General features: G+C 40.3%; 1 protein-coding gene across 5 annotated transcripts in view; it reads left to right on the forward strand.

Annotated features, from left to right (window-relative positions):
• TTC3 (tetratricopeptide repeat domain 3) overlaps positions 1-20,930 on the forward strand; it is a 137,086-nt gene that overhangs the window by 111,520 nt on the left and 4,636 nt on the right. For all 5 annotated transcript variants that reach the window (XM_034752701.1, XM_034752718.1, XM_034752727.1 and 2 more), the window contains 11 exons: positions 366-431; positions 1,303-1,452; positions 1,790-1,929; positions 3,600-3,668; positions 6,876-6,972; positions 8,135-8,235; positions 9,275-9,368; positions 10,503-10,604; positions 15,862-16,289; positions 20,322-20,448; positions 20,593-20,820. In XM_034752701.1, coding sequence (XP_034608592.1) covers positions 366-431; positions 1,303-1,452; positions 1,790-1,929; positions 3,600-3,668; positions 6,876-6,972; positions 8,135-8,235; positions 9,275-9,368; positions 10,503-10,604; positions 15,862-16,289; positions 20,322-20,448; positions 20,593-20,820 — 1,602 coding nt within the window. The remainder of the gene's footprint in view (positions 1-365; positions 432-1,302; positions 1,453-1,789; positions 1,930-3,599; positions 3,669-6,875; positions 6,973-8,134; positions 8,236-9,274; positions 9,369-10,502; positions 10,605-15,861; positions 16,290-20,321; positions 20,449-20,592; positions 20,821-20,930) is intronic.

The following is a 20,930-nucleotide window of genomic DNA, read 5'->3' on the forward strand; positions in this document are numbered from 1 at the left end:
CCTACCCTGAGCTTTCAGAGAAACTCTGCTTGTTCACTCAAGCTTCTTTTTAAGGAATCTGAGGGAAGGGATTGCTCTTTAAACATAATACAAATATCTGTTTGTTGACCTGAGAGTGGAGAAAGTTCAGCCAAAATATCCTGCATTCACTTACACATGCAACCATTTTAGGGAACTCATTTACAATATTGTTATCCTCAAGATGGTTCCTTCAAGTCTGGTAGATGGGAACTACTCATGATCTAAAAGAGAGCTTTAAGTTAGGCCCATCTACACTACAAAACTTTTAAGGGACTGGTTGCAAGTGTAGATGGGATATAATTTTTTATTTTTATTTAAATAACTAGTGGTTGTTTGTATTCTAGGTAAATCAGGAATTAGCAGACAGGGACGCTAATACCATGCCTTTTTATCCATTTGAAACTCAACAAGTAAGTACATGTATTTTTACTTGGGCAATATTTGATATGAAAGTCTTTGCTAATTAGATAAGGAAGAATTAAGGGCCCAACAAGAAGTGCACAGTGTCACTTAATTTAGTATCTCGCTATAAAACAACAAATTAGTCACTTAATAATAGATTTTTGTTTTACTACTATAGGATTTTTTTTGTTTGTGGGACGAGTGCTTAAATCACCCAAACTACTTCCAAACTATATTAAAACATTTCATTTGTATAGATCAAGAGGAGCTTGAGATAAAAAGCATCCCCAAAAGGTTTAGTAGTGAAAGGATAAATCTGGCTGAAAATGACAGAGAATTTTAGTGACCTTTGGGGTTTGTTTTTGTTTGTTTTTTGGTTTTTTTTCCCATCCATCTTGTTTGGACCTGCTTTTTAGTATGTCATAGTGTTGAATTCATAGAGGTCTAATGAAAAAAGTGGCAATTTTGGAGTTCAGGTTCTCTAGTTGTTGCCCAAACATTGGAGTCAGTTTCATGGTGAATTTTGCAATTCTTCCTTTCCAACAATTCTGAGCATGATTACATCCCTCCATTCTGGGATGTAGAAGTATCAAGTGGATAGGAGTATCTAACTCCCTGTAATGTTAAACGGCAGTTTTATACCCACATCAAGGGGGTGGGGGAACAGATCTTCAAAATGTTCATGCTAGTTCAGTGCTGAATCAGTAGTTGTTTCTTGAGTTGAATTCAAAATCTTTTTAACCTTTTATCAACAAAGTTCTCTAAGATCTTGGACCATAGTTCACATTAATCTTTTCCTATGAATGTATTGTGGACTCATGTTGTTACTCTAGGATACTGAGTGCTGTAACAAAAGTTCTTTCATAACCTAAATTTCAGGGAGATATTTTACGTATGGAAAAAGAGCATCAGGTATTACAAGAGCAACTTAAGGAAGCAAAGGAAAAATATGAACAGTTACAGTGCCGAAGCTCAGAAGAGACGAGTGTTTTAGAAGAGCAGTTAAAAAAAAAAGTTGAAGAAAATAAGGTAAATTTTTTACGCATACCCCAATGTAGGATAACAGATAAAGAGCAATTGGAATGATTTAAAAAACCCTCTTAGCTTTAGACAGCTTGAGACGTAAGTGGTAATCATCACAATAAAGCTTAGCTTTAACAACAGAATGCCTTTTTCACTTGTTCTGAGTAGCCCTGTTTATTTTCATCTAAATGTGAATCAAATGCTGGCTGGAACACGTGTTCTAATCAGCATGCATTTGCTAGGCGGTGTATCAATCAAAAAAAAAACCCACAACTTACTCTAGTAATTTTTAAAAGAAATGTCTTTAAGAAACTACATTTTCTTAAATATTTTCTGCCTCTAGATTACACAAAGAGAGCTGGATTGGTTTCACCAAGATTTAGAAATGGAAGTTAAGAAATGGCAACAAGAAAAAAAAGAAAACCAAGAGAAATTAAAAGCAACAAAGAATACATCCAAAAAACTTGCAGATACCAATGAGATGTAAGTGTCCATTTTTGTTTGCATGATTTTAGAAATGGGAGCAGCAGTATAAGTACTTGAAATATTAGTTGACTAGAAATAAACCTTAAATATTGATTCTGTATATTACAACTGAATGGTAGAATAATTTGTATTATTGTTCTGACGATAAAAATCTACAAAATTGGTGATGGTTGTTAGCTGGGTAACATGTATGGAGTGAGAATACATGCAACTAGACTTGTTTTCTTAGGGTCTGACACCTTTAAAAATCACATACCTTATTCTGTGATTAGCCCTACTGATATTGGTAGGTCTGCGTGCAGAATAATTTACATAACCAGGTTATATAATACCTTGTTTCCCATCTCAGACTACCATCTTCAGTATTGGGTTTTCCTTTGCACTTCTTTGAGCACCCCCTAATTTTCCACTCCTTTTGAACTTTTCCTGTCTTCCCTCACCATCATTGATTCCATATTCTATTCCCTTAACTCCTATGCTGCTCCTCCATTCCCACTACACAGTCATCCCAACCAAATCCCAACACTGGTTCACATTTCAGATTCACTTTCTGTGTTCATTCTGCCATGCAACAGAACATTTCTTGGGCAATCCAAAGACAACATTGATTTCCTCCTGCTTTGGTTCTGCTATTTCTTGATATAGTTACACCTGACTTCATGCCATCGTTGCATCTAATTAGCGTGTAGTTTTGATATTAGATTCAGAAGTACTGATTTTGCAGTTCAAAATGAAACTGCAAGCATTTCCTTATGCCTACTGTGTTTTTTATCCTGTCCTATAAACAGAAGCCCGAAAAGAGGATCCCAGTTCCATAGAGACTTATTATTAAGGGTGCACGTCCCTTACATGGGCTCCTATCATCCCCATGCTGTGGGGTTTCTTGGCAACAGGGCTCTCTGGCTGTGGATAAAAGGGCATTAACTAAATCAACTCCTCTCCAACCACCATACTCAGTGAGCACAGGCAATACTAGCAAATAAGAAATTTTCAAACGAGTGACGTACTAGATGAGTTGAGGGTTGGTTGTGGTATTATAATAATTTCTTATGCTTTCCAACAATGATCTTATCACTTCATAAATACTGACTGGTTTTTAGACGTCTTTCAGGTAGGTGTTGGATCACTGAACTTGGGTTAAGGTACATACATTTCTGCTTAAACATACTTTTCTTTTGCAGGTAAACACATTCAATACTGCTTTCTTTTAATTTGCAAAACGTGTATTGACCCTTGTTTAGTGATACATCCCTGATCGGCTTTGACATCTTCCTGTATTTTCATTGTCCTCTATTTACATAGACCACCTACCTCAGGAGACTTTGAACCTTGGATGTTTTTTTCGGGGGGAGGGGGTGGTAATATATTTTTTTATATTTATTGATTAACCCTTCTTTTGTCTTGCTAGATGGGTTGGGTCACATCTTGAAATAATCTTCAATAACATTCAAATTACAAATTCACAGTGCTGATCTAGCAGAAAACAAATTTGTGGGATTAAGAGATTAAATCCTAAATGAACTACCTACAAAACTATAAATCAAATGCATAGACTTATTTGTCAACTATATTTGTGCAACTAAGGTTATAGAAGACTGTATTGTGGTTGTTGAGTAAATATTTTTCAAGACAGACTTAATAGATTTCCTTTTTTATGATGCACGTAGGTACTTGAGGAACATCGATGAGAAGGACAAGCAATATACAGTGTATTTGGATAAATTCCTGGAGATCAGGTAACTTTTTTTTTTTTTTTTTTTTATAATAAATTCTTGCATCCCTAAGCACTATTGACTTATCTTAATTGGTTGGTGTTATTATCCTAACACTGTTGTCTGTTGTACTAGATACAATAAAGAATCATGAATACCAGATTTGAGTTGATAGGTAGTGGCTTATTTTGAGAATAAGCAAAATACTTAACTTTTTTTTTTAACTAACTGTAGTAGCATGCTTTACTGAAAATCACCTAAATACTAGTTACTTAGGGACATTATGGTTGTTGCTCTTCTTAAACACTTTTAAAAAGGATTTTTTCATAATTTTAGAATATGCAGCAGCAGGGCTAGAAAGAAGTACCTTATACCACCAAGGACAGGAAATCTTATTTGTAGTCTTAATGATCAAGAGATCTTAGACCTTAAATCAGGGGTTGGCAACCTGCCAAAGGCGGCACGCGAGCTGATTTTTACTGGCATGCTGCTGCCAGCCAGGGTTCCAGCCACCAGCCCTGCTCAGCCCAATGCCTGCCTGGGTGAACGGATCCCCTGGTCAGCAGCGGGCTGAGTGGGGCTGGTGGCCAGGAGCCAGCGGACGGAACCCCAGACCGGCAGCTGGCTGAGCCGCTCAGCCCGCCATCGGTCTGGGGTTCTGCCCACCAGCCCCGCTCAGCCTGCTGACGGTCTGGGGTTTCAGCTGCTGGCCGGCAGTGAGCTGAGCAGGGCGGTGGCCGGGACCCCAGCTGGCAGGAGCCGGCGGAACCCCAAACTGGTAGCGGGTGAGCCGCTGCTGGTCTGGGGTTCTGTCCGCCACCCCTCTCAGCCCGCTGACGGTTTGGGGTTCCAGCTTCCGGCCCCTTGCCAGCCAGGGTTCTGGCCATCGTCCCTGTTCAGCCTGCTGCCGGCCTGTGATACCAGCCACTGGCCCTGCTCACCTCGCTGCTGGTCTGGAGTTCCAGCCGGGGTCCAGGCCTCCGGCCTGGGGCTCTGCTCCTGGTCAGGGCCCAGCGCTCTGCAATTGCCCTGGGGTACTGGCAGCCAGCCCAAGGCTCTGCTCCTGGCCTGGCCCCAGCGCTCTGCAGCCGCCCCCAGCTTCTAAAAAAAATATTGCATGTCTCATACCCCTAGAAAGGGCATCTTGCACTCCCAAGGGGTGCGTGCACCCCAGGTTAAGAACCACTGCACTAAACTGATAAGATCTGCATTTTAATTTAATATTAAATGAAGCTTCTTAAACATTTTAAAAACTTTGTTTACTTGACATATAACAATAGTTTAGTTATATAATATAGACTTATAGAGAGAGACATTCTAAAAACATTAAAATATATTATTGGCATGTGAAACCTTAAATTAGAGTGAATAAATGAAGACTCGGCACACCACTTCTGAAAGGTTGCCGACCCCTGCCTTAAACCTTTCACTTGAGTTGTTCTAGGCATCAAGAATTTTGGGGGAAAGAGTGAAACATTTTTGTAACAAGAAGTTGTAGAAGTGTGGCTACTGAATCTGTGCAGAATTTAGACTATCCATAGTAGTCGTAAGGGGAGATTGATTAGAGGGCAGATGAAGCAATGAAAGGTGCCATGATAAGTCAATAAATGTAAACTCTTACATCTAGGAACAAAAGTGCAAGCGTTTCTTACAGGATGGAGGACTCTCTTCTGGGAACAGTGACTCTAAAAATGACTTGAAGGCCACAGTAAATCATCAGCTGAACATGAGCTCCCAGAGTGATGCTGTGGCCAGACGGGCTAATATGATACTTGGGTGTATAAACAGGGGAACATTGAGTAGGAGTAGAGAGGTTATATTACCCTGTATTTGACACTGGTGCAACTGCTGCTGGAATATTATGTCCAGTTCTGGTGTCCACAATTCAAGAAGAAGGCTTTAAAAAAAAACTGAAGAGGCTTCAGAGAAGAGCTGCAAGAATGATTAAAGGATTGGAAAATATGCCTTACAGCAAAAGACTGAAGGAGCTTAATCTATTTACCATATCAAAAAGAAGGTTAAGAGATGACTGTCAATAAGTACATACATGGGGAACAGAAGTTTGATAATAGAGGACTTTTCAATTTCTCAGGCAAAAGTATAACAAGATCCAGTGGCAGGAAGTTGAAGCTGGACAAATTCAGACTAGAAACAAGGTGTTTTTTTGTTTTTTAAACAGTGAGGTAGTTAATTGCTGGAACAACTTAATAGGGGTTGTGGTGGATTCACCATCGCTGGAAATTTTTTAATCAAGATTGGATCTTTAAGATATGCTCTAGTTCAAAGAGGAAATAATTCAAGAAAGTTCTATAGCCTGTATTGTGCAATATGTCAGACTAGATGATCAGAGTGGTCTTTTCCGGGTTTAGAATATAAAAATCTATTAAATGCAATTTGGGTTGATTCCACAGATTATCAAATGCATATCACCACCATATGTATCTGTATGTGTGCGTGTGTTTTGCATTTATATCTCTGCAGCTCTCTTCATGCTCGCTCTCCTACTTTCCTTTTAGAAGCTGGAAAATAAAAATCTCTCCTCCACCCCAAGTCTTGGTCACCTTTCTCATTCTGCATTTGATCAGCCTGTCTCTTCCTCTGAAACAGCATCAACATTAATTGGAAAGCAGCTGTGGGAAATAATTTAAGTGCTGCTGCGGTACAGCAGGGGGGGAGCTCACATACTTATTGTAGTTATAGCAATCCTGTAGCCTTGCTCTCAGGGCTTGTCTACACTGGCAATTTACAGCACTGCAACTTTCTCACTCCGGGGGTGTGAAAAAACACCCTCCTGAGCGCAGCAAGTTACAGCGCTGTAAAGCACCAGTGTAGACAGTGCACCAGCGCTAGGAGCTACACCCCTTGTGGAGGGAGCTCTCTCCCAGCGCTCTGCCGCGGCCACACACGCCACGTTAAAGCTCTGCCACAGCAGCGCTGTAACATTGCCAGTATAGACTAGCCCTTAGTTTCTTAGTATACAAGTGGTAGGTTTAGAATTATTCATAGTAAGTGTATCTGCCCCACCGTATTTAAGATGAGTTAGCACTGTCCTATAATTAGTCCAATATCCATGTCTACATGTAATGTACATAATGTAATTAGTGATGCATATTTTTGTAGAAGAGGAAAAAAATGTGTTGTAGAGTTTTTGGAGTACAGTTCAAATGTAGATGGCATCCCAGTATTCTTTTTGACATCTTCATTTTTATTTTATTTTATTTTACTTCACAGTAATAAATTTGCCAATGAAAAAGTACAACTGGAGGAGCTAATAAAAAAGAGCAAAGATAATTACCAGGAGTGTATTAAAAGAGCTGTTGCAGCAGAGGTAAAACATGCTACACTAGAACCTTGCTCCTTTGCATTTCACTAATCCCCACAAAAAAGGTTGATCTGCCCACTTGTCAGAATAGATTTAATAGAGAGATCTGGTGAGGTCTCGTCTTAATGATGGCTTCATTATTGTTACAAAATCACTTACACAATATTTAATAGTATGCTCAATCAGCAAAGTATGTTTTGTGATGCGCTATCCTGGATATTTTTGTTCACTTCGTTGCTAATTCTCCATGGGTCTCCAAGACACTGCAACTTAGCAAGGTTCTATTGTATTTGTTCTGTGTATATATTTTTAGAAGCGGTTGGATGTTTGGGTCAATGTGATATATTGCCAGAAAATTTTTTAAAAGTTAAGTCTACTATTAAAAGGTAATTGCAATTAAAGAATGTTTTATCCCTTTGACATGCACATAGTTTCCATTAGTGGGAAATACTCACAAAAAAGAATTTATCCTTTTTATTAAAAAATTACTGATCATTAATAGGAATATCAGCACATCTATTTCTAGTGGTATTAGAATGCACAGATCCCTTTGAATATTTCATTCAAAGGCTGGCATCTTGTAAATAATAGGACTGTCCATAATAGTTCTCTTAGGTGATTTCCTCTAAAACCTGTATGTTTTTCTATATTCAGAATGCTTTGAACTCAGATTTCTTGAATAAAAGAGATGCTATGCAACTTTTCTTTTAAGGAAGTTTTGGATTGTTAAAGTTGCTTGTGATTGCAAGTCGTGTGTTTTTTTTTTTTTAAAAAAAGATGGTCCTTATTGAGCTAGATGCCAATGCATCTGCCTTGAAATAGATAAATACCTTTTTAATCATAAAGATAATGCACAATATCAAGGTTATCTGTTTTCAAAGGATGGGGATGGAAAGTGTTTCACTATTTATGAAAGTTTTAATGCTCAGCAGACTGTTTACAGCCATCTGAGAGTCATTAAGTTTCCTCTCACAATTCTGCCATTGCATTTTAACGCTGCTTGAAATATCTCACTACAGAGATGTTCTAGAGCTAGGCCTTTCCTGAGTATGTTTACTAAAGACCAGATTGAGGCTGAATTTAGATTAATAATTACTTAGTTTTAACTGCTTGTGCTAAGGAAAATGCTTGTACTGTATGTCTTTTAAGTCACAGAATTTAATTTTAGGTGTCAGTACTTGAAAGTTGGAAGAACACTGAAGTATGCAAATTACGCAGCATAGCTGCAAATGCAGAAGCAAATCTTAAATTCCTAAAGTTAATGAGCAGGTATGCATTTAATACATCACTATAATTTGTGTAACAACTACGAAATAGAAACAGAAGATAAGTCTAACTAGAGAACATTGTCACTATTTCATCTAGAATTACATTTTAGTCTAGATTCAGTGTACACACATGAAAATGCAGTAATTGCATATAATCGTTTTACCTTCTTGTTTTCTGGTTTTAGTATTGTTTTATATCCTCTCACTAATTTAGACTTGCTTTTATTTATTTAATGGAACTGTACATTTCTGTTGGAGGTAACAGGTATTCACATTGCCAGCTGCATTGGTGACTTTAAATAAATACCATTATAGATGTTTTTTAGACAGCTAACTACATCTTCTAGAATGTACTAACACCATGTTAAAGCTTTGTCTAAGAATGTGTTTTTGATGCCTTACGTCACATTTTAGGAGTCTGAAAAATTAAGTTCTGAAAGTTTAGGAAAGCAAAGTGGCATTCATTAGCTTTGCGAATTACATCAACTGTAAAGAATCTTTTCTTGGTTGCTAGCATTCAATCTCTGACCATGCAACATGGGAAAAATTCAGAGTAAAAGACTTCCCAGCTCTATGCCTGTTCTAGTTTAGCCATGGTGGTTCATGCAGCTCAGACCTACCCACGTTTTCCTGACGGTATGAGGAAGGGAGAAGGACTAGAAGGAGATGGAGCAAGACTGATGGACATGGTGGAGCTCTGTTTCTGCATGTGAGGAGACAGAGCTGGGATTGGCTCCACCCAAGGGCCTGCCTCCTCCCTGCACAGCAACCTCTCCAGGTCTTGGGGTATCCTTAGGAGTCTGGCTGTTGCTTGAGGGTTCTTACTTTCCAAGACTGGCCAGTTCCTAAGGGTTAAATTAGTAGACAAACACTGATACTTGAATTTGTTAAAATTCTGTGTGACTGAAGTCTTCAGCTATGATTTACCTGGGAGGGGAAGGAGAGCATTACACTTTTGGGTAGCAGTTTTCTCTGTTGAAGAATCACTTACGAACTCAAGTTATCACATTATTTTGAACTGAAAATTTGAAATATTTCAGTGATCCCACTTCAGTGTTACCTCAGTTGAAGTCACAGATTGATTCTTGGGAAACATTTATTTCAAATATCAAGAAAGAAATGGAAAAAGTAGAAGTAAGTCTGTTTTCCAAACACATTTTCCTGTATTATAAGAGTCCTCCTTAATTATCTCTTCTTACCAAATGTAGAATTGTGATGTGCCTAGTAGATTAAAAAAAAGCAATATATATATCCTTTGTTTTAAAGATGGATGCAAACTGTTAGTTGGAAAATAATTTAACAATATAAGTATTTGGATTTATATTTCCTTTATAATTTAATACAGATCTCAAATAGCTACTCTTAGGTCTGGTCTATACTACCCGCCTGAATCGGCGGGTAGAAATCGACCTCTCGGGGATCGATTTATCGCGTCCCGTTGGGACGCGACAATCGATCCCCAAATCGGCGCTCTAACTCCACCAGCGGAGGTGGTAGTAAGCGCCGCCGACAAAAAGCGGCAGAAGTCGATTTTGCCGCCGTCCTCACAACGGGGTAAGTCGGCTGCAATATGTCGAATTCAGCTACGCTATTCACGTAGCTGAATTTGCGTATCTTAAATCGACTCCCCGCTGTAGTGTAGATGTACCCCTAATGTATTTACTTAAATGAATAACTTGTAAGAGCCCTGATTGAACCATACACACCAGTGTCTGTATGGAGCCATATTGAAATCAGCAGAGGTCCATGTGGGTTTGGGGTTCTTTTAAATGAAGCACCATTGACTTCAGTGGAGCTTCATGTGGGCCCAGGTGTTCACTCAGGTAGGCATCCTTGCTGAATTGGCCAAAAATGTGACAACCGTTTCTTATTAGCTTACCAAGTCCACATAACTTATAATGACTCTTCTCTTACCTTTGGGGTAGGGGTATGGAAAACAAATAACGAGGCTGTTTACAAAAAAAAATCATCATCATCCTAGGAAGCTGAACAACTGGTAGTGGTACACAGTTGGAGAAGAATATTCCCAGTAATCCTAAATCTGTAAAATTAATGAATGTATCTTTCCATGGTTATATTTTTTTTAATCTATACACTAACATCGCAAAAAGAAAATCAAACTTCTGTGTAGTCTTATTTCTATGTATTAGGTCTTTGGTCTCTCTCAAAATGTAATAGTGTTAATTGGTACTTTGAGGTCTTATTTTGGTGTAAGTGGAATAATATAAAGGCTGATTTGTTTTTGGTTTTCTTTGTCTTTTTCTGTAGTCTCAGTATGAAGAGAGAATTCACTTAGTGAAAAATGGTGCACAGCTAAATGATCTCTCTAAAGTGAAAGCTGCTGATCTTCAGTCCCCTCCTAGCATCTCAGTAAGTATCTCAACGCTGCTAACAAATCTACTTTGATTTTTTGTTTCATAGAAAGCAAATGAAACCACTAAGTTCTTCTTTGAGATGTTGTCAATGTGAATCCCACTGTAGGAATGCTTGTGCTTCATGCATTTGAGATTGGAGATTTTTTTAATAAACATGTCTCTGCCACCTCGTATAGGGGCAGGAAGGGTGGGGTAGCAGTGATACTCCCTCAGTTCCCTTTTACTGCCTAGCCAGTGTCTTATCTGACACTGTCTTCAGAGATTATAAAACTGTTTTTTCAACCAACTTCAAAGAAATCTCCATCTTCACATTCTTTGGAATTGGATGTTTCAAAAGAGAAAAGATTATCAGTGACACCCCGCCCCCCACAGCAGGGCAAGGTGCTTTGTGTCAACTGCCACACCTCATGGTAGGCTGCAAACCTTTAGGATTCACACATTGCCTGTCCTGTGAGGGATTGATCTCTATCAAAGATGGACAAAGCCTCTTCTGCCTAGGAGAAAGCCACATCCCAGTCATGTGCCCTGTGTGCAAGGCCTTTTCTTCCAGGACCCACAAATCCAGGGATGCTTAGCTCAAACTACATCTGCTAGAGTAATCCATGTGAGTCAGTTTGGATACAGAGATGATAATCGCTACCAGAGCAAGGCCAGATTCACCAGCATTCTCTCGAGTGCACATCAGACCCGTTATCTGGCGGTAGAAAGAAGGCAAAAATGGTACAGGTAGAGCTTTACCAGCAACTTCGACTCCAACCATGTCAATGTCATTGAAGTCCTCTGTAGCAACAGCATTGGCGTAGCAGGCAGTAAAGCCTCTCCAGCCTTTTATATACACCTCTCCCTCGATACAACGCTGTCCTCGGGAGCCAAAAAATCTTACCGCGTTATAGGTGAAACTGCGTTATATCGAACTTGCTTTGATCCACTGGCGTGCGCAGCCCCGCCCCCCCCCAGAGCGCTACTTTACCGCATTATATCCAAATTCGTGTTATATCAGGTTGCGTTATATTGGGGTAGAGGTGTACCTTCCCACTGATTTCCTATGGTAATTATGGAAGTTAAGTAAGACAGCGCCACAGTTGTCCTCATTGCTGGCTACTGACCAAGGCACTGTTGGTTCTGGACCTGCTACAAGTGTCCATTCAACAGCCTAGTCAGTTCTCGGCCTCCTCAGACATGATCCCACAGCACCACAGCCAGATACTCCATCCAGATCTAAATTCACTGCATCTGACAGTGTGGAGGTTGAGTGGTTGAGTAGCATGGACAAGGACTTCTCCCTAAAAGATCCAAGAAATCCTGATACGGAGCAGGAAGGCATCTACCAAAAAGACTTATTTGTCTCTAAGTGGAAGAGGTTATTGATGTGGGCCACTTAACATATAGTCTAGTTTCAGTCCAGGCGTTGATACTGAAGATTGTTGACTATTTATGGCATTTAAAGGAGGCTGGTTTCTTGTTCAGTTCTGTTAAGGTCCACCTCCCAACAGTTTTGGCATGCCATCTGCTTGTACAGTCATGCTCAGTTTTTTCTCACTAACAGTATCAAAGTTCCTCAAAAGGTTATTACATACATACCCACTAGTCAGAGAACCTACTCCTACCTGGGACCTCAACACAGTCCTCGTTAGACTCATGGAGCCTGCTCCCTTTGATCCACTTTCAGAGAGCTGCTTTACAGTTACCTCACTCGGAAGAGTCTTTGTGTTGGCTATCACTTCAGCCAGAAAAGGTAGTAAGCGTACAGAACTTATGGCTAACCCTCCCTAAATGACCATTTCATGGGGATAAAGTGGTGCTAAGACCTCACCAAACTTCATCCCCAAAGTAGTCCTCAGAATTTTATCTAAACCTATCAATCTACCCATCTCCTTCCCGAAACTACAGTCTGCACTGGGCAAAAAGAAGTTGCACGCATTTAGACGTGTCCAGGACTTTGTTTTGTTGCATTGACAGGACCCTTCACACCGTCTCCCCATGTTTCTGGCTCTAGCTGGGCATTCTAAAGGTCAGGCCATCTCTTCACAGAGCAATGGATAACACAGTATCTCTCTCTGTTACCAGCTGGCTGGTGTATTTGATGGGAGAGATATTAAGTCTCACTCCACCAGAGCTCCAGCAGTACTATTCACGTGCTTCAGGAATATGCCTATATCAGAAATCTGCAAAGCAGTGAAATGGAAAAACCAACTGACCGTTGTCAAACATTATGCTTTGGACTTGGCACTGGACATGGCTGCTAAGTACTGTTTGACTGATGCAGCTGAAAAAAAACGATTACTTACCTTATAGTAACTAGTTCTTTTCTATTGTCCGGGTGAGTCCCATCACCTGCCTTCAATCCCTTCTTTTCAGAGTCCTCATCTAAACATGGGTTTCAAATTGCAAGAAAATGGAAGGTGGGTCACAGCTGCCCCTTCCTTATGTCTGGGCATGGGAGCACAAAGAGGCATATGGTGCAAGCGTGCCCCAAAACAGACTACTACTTTAAAACAAAAATCACAAGAACCTCCAATCTCATGTGCATTAGGCACATATGCACCCACAGTGGGATCCACACTGGTATCAACTTGAACTGTAGGATATCCGCCCTTACTGTAGGGTCAGTAACTGTTCTTTCTCACCACCACCGGAAGAATTTTACTGTGTAAAACTAACATTCATTTAAATGGTAACTCTCTTGCTGATTTAAATCTATATTAATTCTTAAGACACTGACATTTTCCAGACTGTTTGACAAACAGAGCATTTATATGTAATGTGTATAATTTTTTGACAACATGACTGCCCTCATTAATTGTGGTCAAATAATATGACTGAAAACTTAGGGCATTCTGCAGTTTATACGTGGTGAGTTTTGGGCTGTTGGACAAAACAAATGCAGCTTTCTTGCAGACCTGTACTTGGTTAGTTCATTTGCTTGTCAGTCCCTTAAATGCCCTTTCAGCTCACATCTTATTAATATTGTAGTGAGTGAGTGAGCTTTGAAAATAACCAGAAAGGTTTGATGCTGTTTGTTTGGTCACCGGCCTCTTTTCTATTTTTGTTAATTTGTATTCAGTAGCCACGCAACCTAGTCAGAATGGGGGCCCCATTGTACTGGGCACTGTACACACAACTTCCTTGGATAGTTTTGTTTTTAATTTTTTTTTTCTGAATAGTTAATCCGGATAGAGGTTCACCATTGAAATTTGAACCATTGAAAACCGTTCTCTCCTCTCTCCCCTTTCTTTTTCTTAAATATCATCTTTTTCTGTACTCTGAATACTGATCTCTTAAGTCCCTCTCAATCTACTTCATTCTTAGATAGTATTGTTATGGGTTGGATTAAACCTTGTTGAAATTGGTGGGTGTAATAGCTGCCTTTCATTCATGATAAATATAAAGAAGCCATTAAACATCTTTGTATAACCACACAGATGAAACAATAGGCATACCACCCAAAACACAGGCATATATGAAAACTTGAGCAGAAGCTGAACTATGTGGCCCAGGGGGATGGATATAACAAATGCTGGGGCTAAGGCATTGATTGGTGGAGCTGTGTACGTCTGAATGCCTCAGAGAAAAAGCAGAAAGACTAGAGGAGCAAGGAAGCACCAGAGACAGCCTGAACAGGCACTGGGAACATGGGTCTGAGACATGCTGAGTGCTTTGGGGCTGAGGAGCTTGGAGCAAACAGTTTCCTATTCGTTTTTCTGAAGACAGGAGGAATCAAATAGATATGATTGCATCAAGGATACCTGACTCAATCAAATTCTCCTCCGAACAGAAACAACCCACAAGGCCCTAAACTTTGCCTAATCTTTCTGGTCAAAATGGGGTTACAATAGTTTTCATCTTCAGATCTGAGAAACATTACTAAAGGAGATAGTGTTATCCTGATTTTATAGATGGGGAAACTAAAACTAGCACTGTTCTCTTGCTGTGTTCTTGATCTTTTATCTGATTTCACTGTAGACTAATGCAAGGAAAACTTGTGCTAGGAGTGGTACAAAGATAAAATCACATTTACAGAACAGGTATTAAAGAACATAAGAATGGTCATACTGGGTCAGACCAATGGTCCATCTAGCCCAGTATCTGACAGTGGCCGGTGCCAGATGCTTCAGAGGGAATGAACAAAACAGGGCAATTTTGCGTGATCCATCCCCTGTCACCTGGTCCCAGCTTCTGGCAGTCAGAACTTTAGGGACACCCAGAGCATGGGGCTGTGTCCCTGACCTTGTTGACTTGCTTTTCGTATTCATAGAGTGGTAACTTATTCTAATAGTAATTCCATTGATTTGATTTCACTAGGTCTGCATGTAGAGTATAGCACTACTCATTATGAGTAAGTGGGCACAATTGTATTCTTAGTGAGGATAAGTGTATCCTTTTTTAAAGAGCCCTGTGATGAAAATGAATTCTAACCCTGCAGAGCCTTTCAGGATGGTGAATATGGCAGCCATTTATTTCTTTAAATAAAAACCCATATATGGCTAAAGTTTAAATATATTCCTTTAAAAAAATTTTTTTTTAATGCCTCTAACTGCTGGCTTTCTTGCCAGCCATCTTGGAATCTTTAACGAAGAAATGCCCACAGCCACTTTCAAAACATTCCTTCTGTAAAATCATGATGACTGGCCAGGACCATTTTTGTAGCTAAAACCATGGGAACTCTGTATAAGTTAAAATAATGGTAAGGGTTGCATTTGTGTGCACATTATATTTTAATTAGGCTTGGAGCAAATCTTGTCTATAGGTACTGCATGATTATCAGAAAGGGCATGATTTTGCATGTGTGCTATAAACAGGTTACCCCGCGTGGTAAATCAGGTCAGGATGAAGTGTTGTCTTTTACTGTGCATTTCCTTCTTAACTGCCTAAGGCCTTGGCTACACTTCGGGATTCACAGCGCTGTGAAGCACGAGTGTAGTCGCGCCGCCAGCGCTGCGAGAGCTCTCCCGCAGCGCTGCAAGTACTCCACCTCTCCGAGGGGAATAGCTTGCAGTGCTGCGAGCGAGCGTGCAGCGCTGCAGGTGCTGATTACACTGGCGCTTTACAGCGCTGCACTCGTTGTGCTCGGGGGGGGGCGTTTTCACACCCCTGATCGCAGCAAGTTGCAGCGCTGTACAGCGCCAGTGTAGCCAAGGCCTTAGGTAAGTACAGCCCAGTCCATGAAGTAGCTGCAGCCTTATCATGTTTGACAATAATACTTGACTAATATTTTACTTTTCATCTTTCTGGGGAATTTTTTTTTTTTGTAGGTAATGCCAGGCAGTCCTCCTATTAATGATCCAGCCATCATAATGTATTCATCTCCACCTGTACGTCCCACTTTACTTCCTGCATTTTCAAGCTCCAAAGATCAAAGTCCGGTGCATTCCACACTTAATGTGCAAACTGGAAATAAAACAGCACGTAAAAGTCCTAATCCTTGTTTTCCAAAGAATGGATCAGTAGAAATACCCTTTGAAACGTTAGGAGCATCATACTCTGATCAAGTGCGAGTAGCCCAGCCATCAGGGATTTCTGGAAGTACTGCTCAGAACATACAGCCGAACCAAAGACAGCTAAATGATCCAGCATCAGCTACACACTTGGGAGCTGTTGGAGTGCCAAACAAGAAGGCACTTTCAAAAGCACTTGATAATATCATTGAGCGTCTAATGGCTATATTTCCACACTATACAAGGTAATACTGTTCTAAAAGGTTTTTTTCTTTTATTTTATTTCTATCGTACTGGGTTTCTTGGCAGGGAGTCTCCTCATATTTTAGCTGGGAGCAGGATATGCTCTTGGGTAATTTTTCTCCCTATTTGGGGTTTATCTTCCCATTAATATTGTAAAATGTTCAGCTGAAGGAGGATTCTCTGCGGGTACATGAGGCTAAATTTAATAGCATTTGGGTCTAAAGGGGTTAGGATTGGGGCAGCATACTTGGTAAGGTGTGCAAGATAGAGTCCACTCTGAGTTGACATGATAGCTGCAAAGGTGTGCAATAGAGGATCTTCCTTTAGACTTCACATTTGATTATACCTAGCCACATGCTTCAGATTATGGAATTTATGCATGCTATTACCAATTAGCTGCTAGTTTGCAGCACCTCCAAGTCCTGACAAAGGTGATGTGTCCACCCCACCCCCAATCTTCTTTCCTCTCTTATTAAGTGAGGAAATTCTGTAACCAGGACCCTTACATTATTGATAGAAAGTTATGATTACACTGTCAGATACACATTCTTAACTTTGCTCCCTTTTGTGTGTTTATACATTGACAGTCTAAAGCGTTACATTATTTTTAAACGCAATGCAATGCTACCCCAATTTTCTACATGTGCTACTGTGTACGTCAGAGTCCATTAGTCATTTATATGCAAATACTCAACAACAGTTATACAACAGATTAAGTATATACCATAGAAGTAATAGTAAAAAGTCCTGTTTATAGTACTTATAGACCACCTAAACATGCAGCCATTAGCTTTAGGTTATTTGCTTTGACCCCCTAATTTGTACCTGCAGTTAGCTGTGCTTCTGCTTCAAAAGAGAAAATTATTCAGTGCTACCATAGATATCTTATACACTAATTCTAGTCTTCTCTCAAAGGTACAGTGATCTATTACAGCAAACATGTTGGTGCAAGTATAAAAGTCTGAATAAATATTGCAAGGTGGAGGTGTATCTAAGGTGGCAGGAAATTTCATATTCTATTGTAATTGAGGAATAGAATGTAATCCATGTAATTCAGCTCTGTGATAGTGTATGTACATGGGGGCAAAGTAGAGAAGTTGTTAGTGCAACCTTGGTATTCTTGCATTTTGAGTTCTTAACCATGCAACCGATAAGGCTCTCTTTAGTTTTTGTTTAGACTAAGCATAGAATATTAAATGTTTTTAACAGAATAATAAAATACGTTGAATAAGCGTCAGTCCCTTTACATACCATTAGGAATGTGACAAGGACAGTGGTACTTTATAAAAGGCCCTTGAGTTTTCTCTCAAACACCTTCTTTGACGTGCAGTAAAAAGTTACTAGAGCTCCTTCCAAAGTGTTGGATGTATACTAATTTTTAAATATGTACATACAAGAAGCATGCTAAAACATACACTGAAGATGAGGCAGAGCCACTCATTAAGGTTAGAAGTGTATTTTATTTTATCTCTTGAAAAAATTATCAACTTCTACATAAAACATACTTTTAGAATTACTTTGTTCCTAAGATTTTTGTCCTAGAAAAAAACCCATATAGGCTATTTCACCTGACTGTTCTGAAATCTCAAATTGGCTAGGTAAATAGCAGTTTAATGCATACAGTTTTTATGGATTTATAACTTGTAGTGCCAACTCAGGTAGTATGATTTAAAAAAAAAAAAATCACCTGTGAAGTTCTGCTATAAATTGCTGAAATATTTAGCTTGGTTTTTCTGCAGCCCAAGTTCTAAGGGCTAGTCCCCTCGTGTCTGCGGTTCCCAGAGCAGTTCATCTCTGTAACACAGTCCCAGCTGATTACATCCCCTACTGTAACTTGCCACCAAGTCTTCACTACCATAGTAGCAGTTCACTTTGCTTCCAATCATTTCTTTGCCAGCCTTGTTTTTAATTTTTTGGCTAGAAGTGAGCAACCTTTCTTCTCCCTTCCCTATTCTCTTCCCTTGTCTGTCCCATAAACACTGGTTAAATCTAAGCAGTGTTCCGTATGTGAGGCAGCATTTACAGGATCTTCAGAGGGCAAATTAATGCTGTGTCTATTCTCTGCCAGGACATGGGGCTCAGAGTCAGGGCAGGGGAGACCTGACATACCTGTCTGAGGAACCATGACTCCAATGTAGAAAACCCCTCCCACGAGACAAGTTATTGCGGGGGAGAGGGGTGGATAGCCAAAGATGAGGACACCAGCCAGCCAGCTCGGGGTTAAGTCCTGGGGCAGACCCTGATCAGAATGAAAAAACAATGGGCACCAAATCCCCCACCCCCGATACAGAGGTGGATCCTAAACTCCCTAGGAAAAGAAGCAGGATTCCTACATAGCTCTCCTTCCCACACAAAGCTACGGACACTAGCAGTGAGACCCCATTCCCAGTAAAGGGGAAGGTACAGGGAGATATTTCCATGGATCTCAAGAAATCCCACTCAAGCCATAGCCTGGTGACAACTCCTGCTGAGCAGATAAGAAGGGCCAAAAATCCAAAAATATTATAAAGGTGAAGAGAAAAATTAAAAGAAATCTGAGAGTATTTCTCCTCTGATTCAGGCTCTGCCGCCTCTAATGAGGAAGGAGAGTTCTCATATTCAGGCTCTGTGCAGGGCATGGAAAACATGCAGCAAAGGTTTTTCACCCTCTAATAAATTTGAGACCATATGCAGAAAGGTTGCATCTGCTCTCCAGATCAACCAGAACTGGCACACGAGGACCAGCCTAAGGGCAAATACCTGCCTTCCAAATCCTTGCTTCTGACAACATTCTCACTGCACCCTTTTGAGGATGTGAATAGGGATGAATGGGAAATACCTGACAAGGCTAAGCACATAAGCAGGTGTGCACTTAGATAAAATGCAAACACCAAAAAGCACCATTACAGAAATGCCAAAGGATGATACTGCAGTGGCATCTCTAGCAAAAGAAATGGTAATCCTGGGTGAAGAGGATTTCTCTCCCAGTAATACAAAAAGGTGAAAGCCACCATAAAAGGAACAGGCCACTATATGCTTCACAAGAGACAGTCAGGATGGCCATGAAACCATGACAACAAAAGGACCAACCTGACTTCTAACCCCAGCAACAGACTTTATGGCAGATGCCTCAGTGGATGCAGTGAGATTCTCAGCTAGTGCCATGGAATCACATCTAACTGTGCCCTGGACTACAGATGCTTACTCCAAACAAATTCTTTGCTCACCCAAATACACAGGTTGTCTCCTGTCTGGAGAAAAATTGGATTAAGTTGTGGCAGACAGCACTTCCAAACCAAACTAGTAGTGTGTTGAGAAGGAACTACAAGCCCAGTAATATGCAGAAATACTCCTTGAATTTTCCGTTTCTCAGGAGAATGGTCTCTATTGACCACAGACAAGTGGGTGAGAAATAGTGAGTTGTGGCTACTCTCTGAGGGACTCACCCATCCCTTCTTCATCCACTCCTCCATCTCAAGCAATCCCATCAAACCTGAATTAACATTGCAACTATTTCCTTCAGTCAGCCCATTGTGGTTAAAACATCTAGATGCTGGTGTTTATTTATTTCAGATTGGTGTTATATAAGAGCAGTGCAAACTAGACACTGACAGAATGGTATCTAGAAGTGTGTCTACTAAATGCATTTTAAAATGTCAACCTCTCTCTCTCTTCTCCCCCCCCCCTTTTTTTTTTTTTAAGAGGGCCACTACTATAAATCTAAAGCAGGGATTGGCAACCTTTGGCACGCGGCCTGCCAGGGTACTCCCCTTGGTGGGCTGGGCCGGCTTCTTTACCTGCCGCGTTTGCAGGTTCGGCTGATCGCAGTTCCCATTGGCTACGTTTCGCCGCTCCAGGCCAATGGGGGCCAGCACATCCNTGGCCCAGCCCACCAAGGGGGAGTACCCTGGTGGGCTGCGTGCCAAAGGTTGCCAATCCCTGATCTAAAGCCTTTAAGCAAAGGCTTTTTTTTTTTTTTTTACTGTAACTGTGCTGACTGAATCACAATGTAAACTGTTGTAAAACTCTGTTCTTTACTTTTTTCCCCCTTGCAGTTTTGATCTTACTAACTTCATAAAAGAAGTACAAATTAAAAATGGAAACAAACTTTCAGGATTGAGCTCAGATGAAATCCTTACCCGAGTGACCGAACTCATTCTGGACCATCAAAATAAGAAAAAGGTACATGGCAGATGTCAGACTTTTTTTGCACCGTAATTGATTAAAATAGTGAAACAAAGCTGAAGAGGATACTGAATGTTCTTTAGCAAATGCATGGCATAATGCTTGATGATGATAAAAATTTCCTTTGCAATACCTCTGTAGGCTCCGACCTCAGCAAAGAGAACCGAAAAGCCAGCATCCTGCGCTGTAACTCAGACTCCGAAAGTAGCCAAGTCTGCCGTGGGAAATGTGTCTAGCCTCTCCAAGGCAAGGCCTTCCTATAAAACTGTTGCAAACAAAACAACTCAGCCATCACAGCCAGCCCACCAGCCGTGGAGACTTGTTGGAGGACCATCACAATCAAAATGGATAAAATCAAATGATTCTACTGTAAGTTTTCTTTACTCTTCCACTAATTTTTATTTATATTTATATCTATATATCTATATCTATATAGTGTGTGTGTGTGTGTGTGTGTGTGTGTGTGTGTGTGTGTGTGT

This window comes from Trachemys scripta, chromosome 1, assembly GCF_013100865.1.
Source record: "Trachemys scripta elegans isolate TJP31775 chromosome 1, CAS_Tse_1.0, whole genome shotgun sequence".
Classification (NCBI taxonomy): Eukaryota; Metazoa; Chordata; order Testudines; family Emydidae; genus Trachemys; species Trachemys scripta.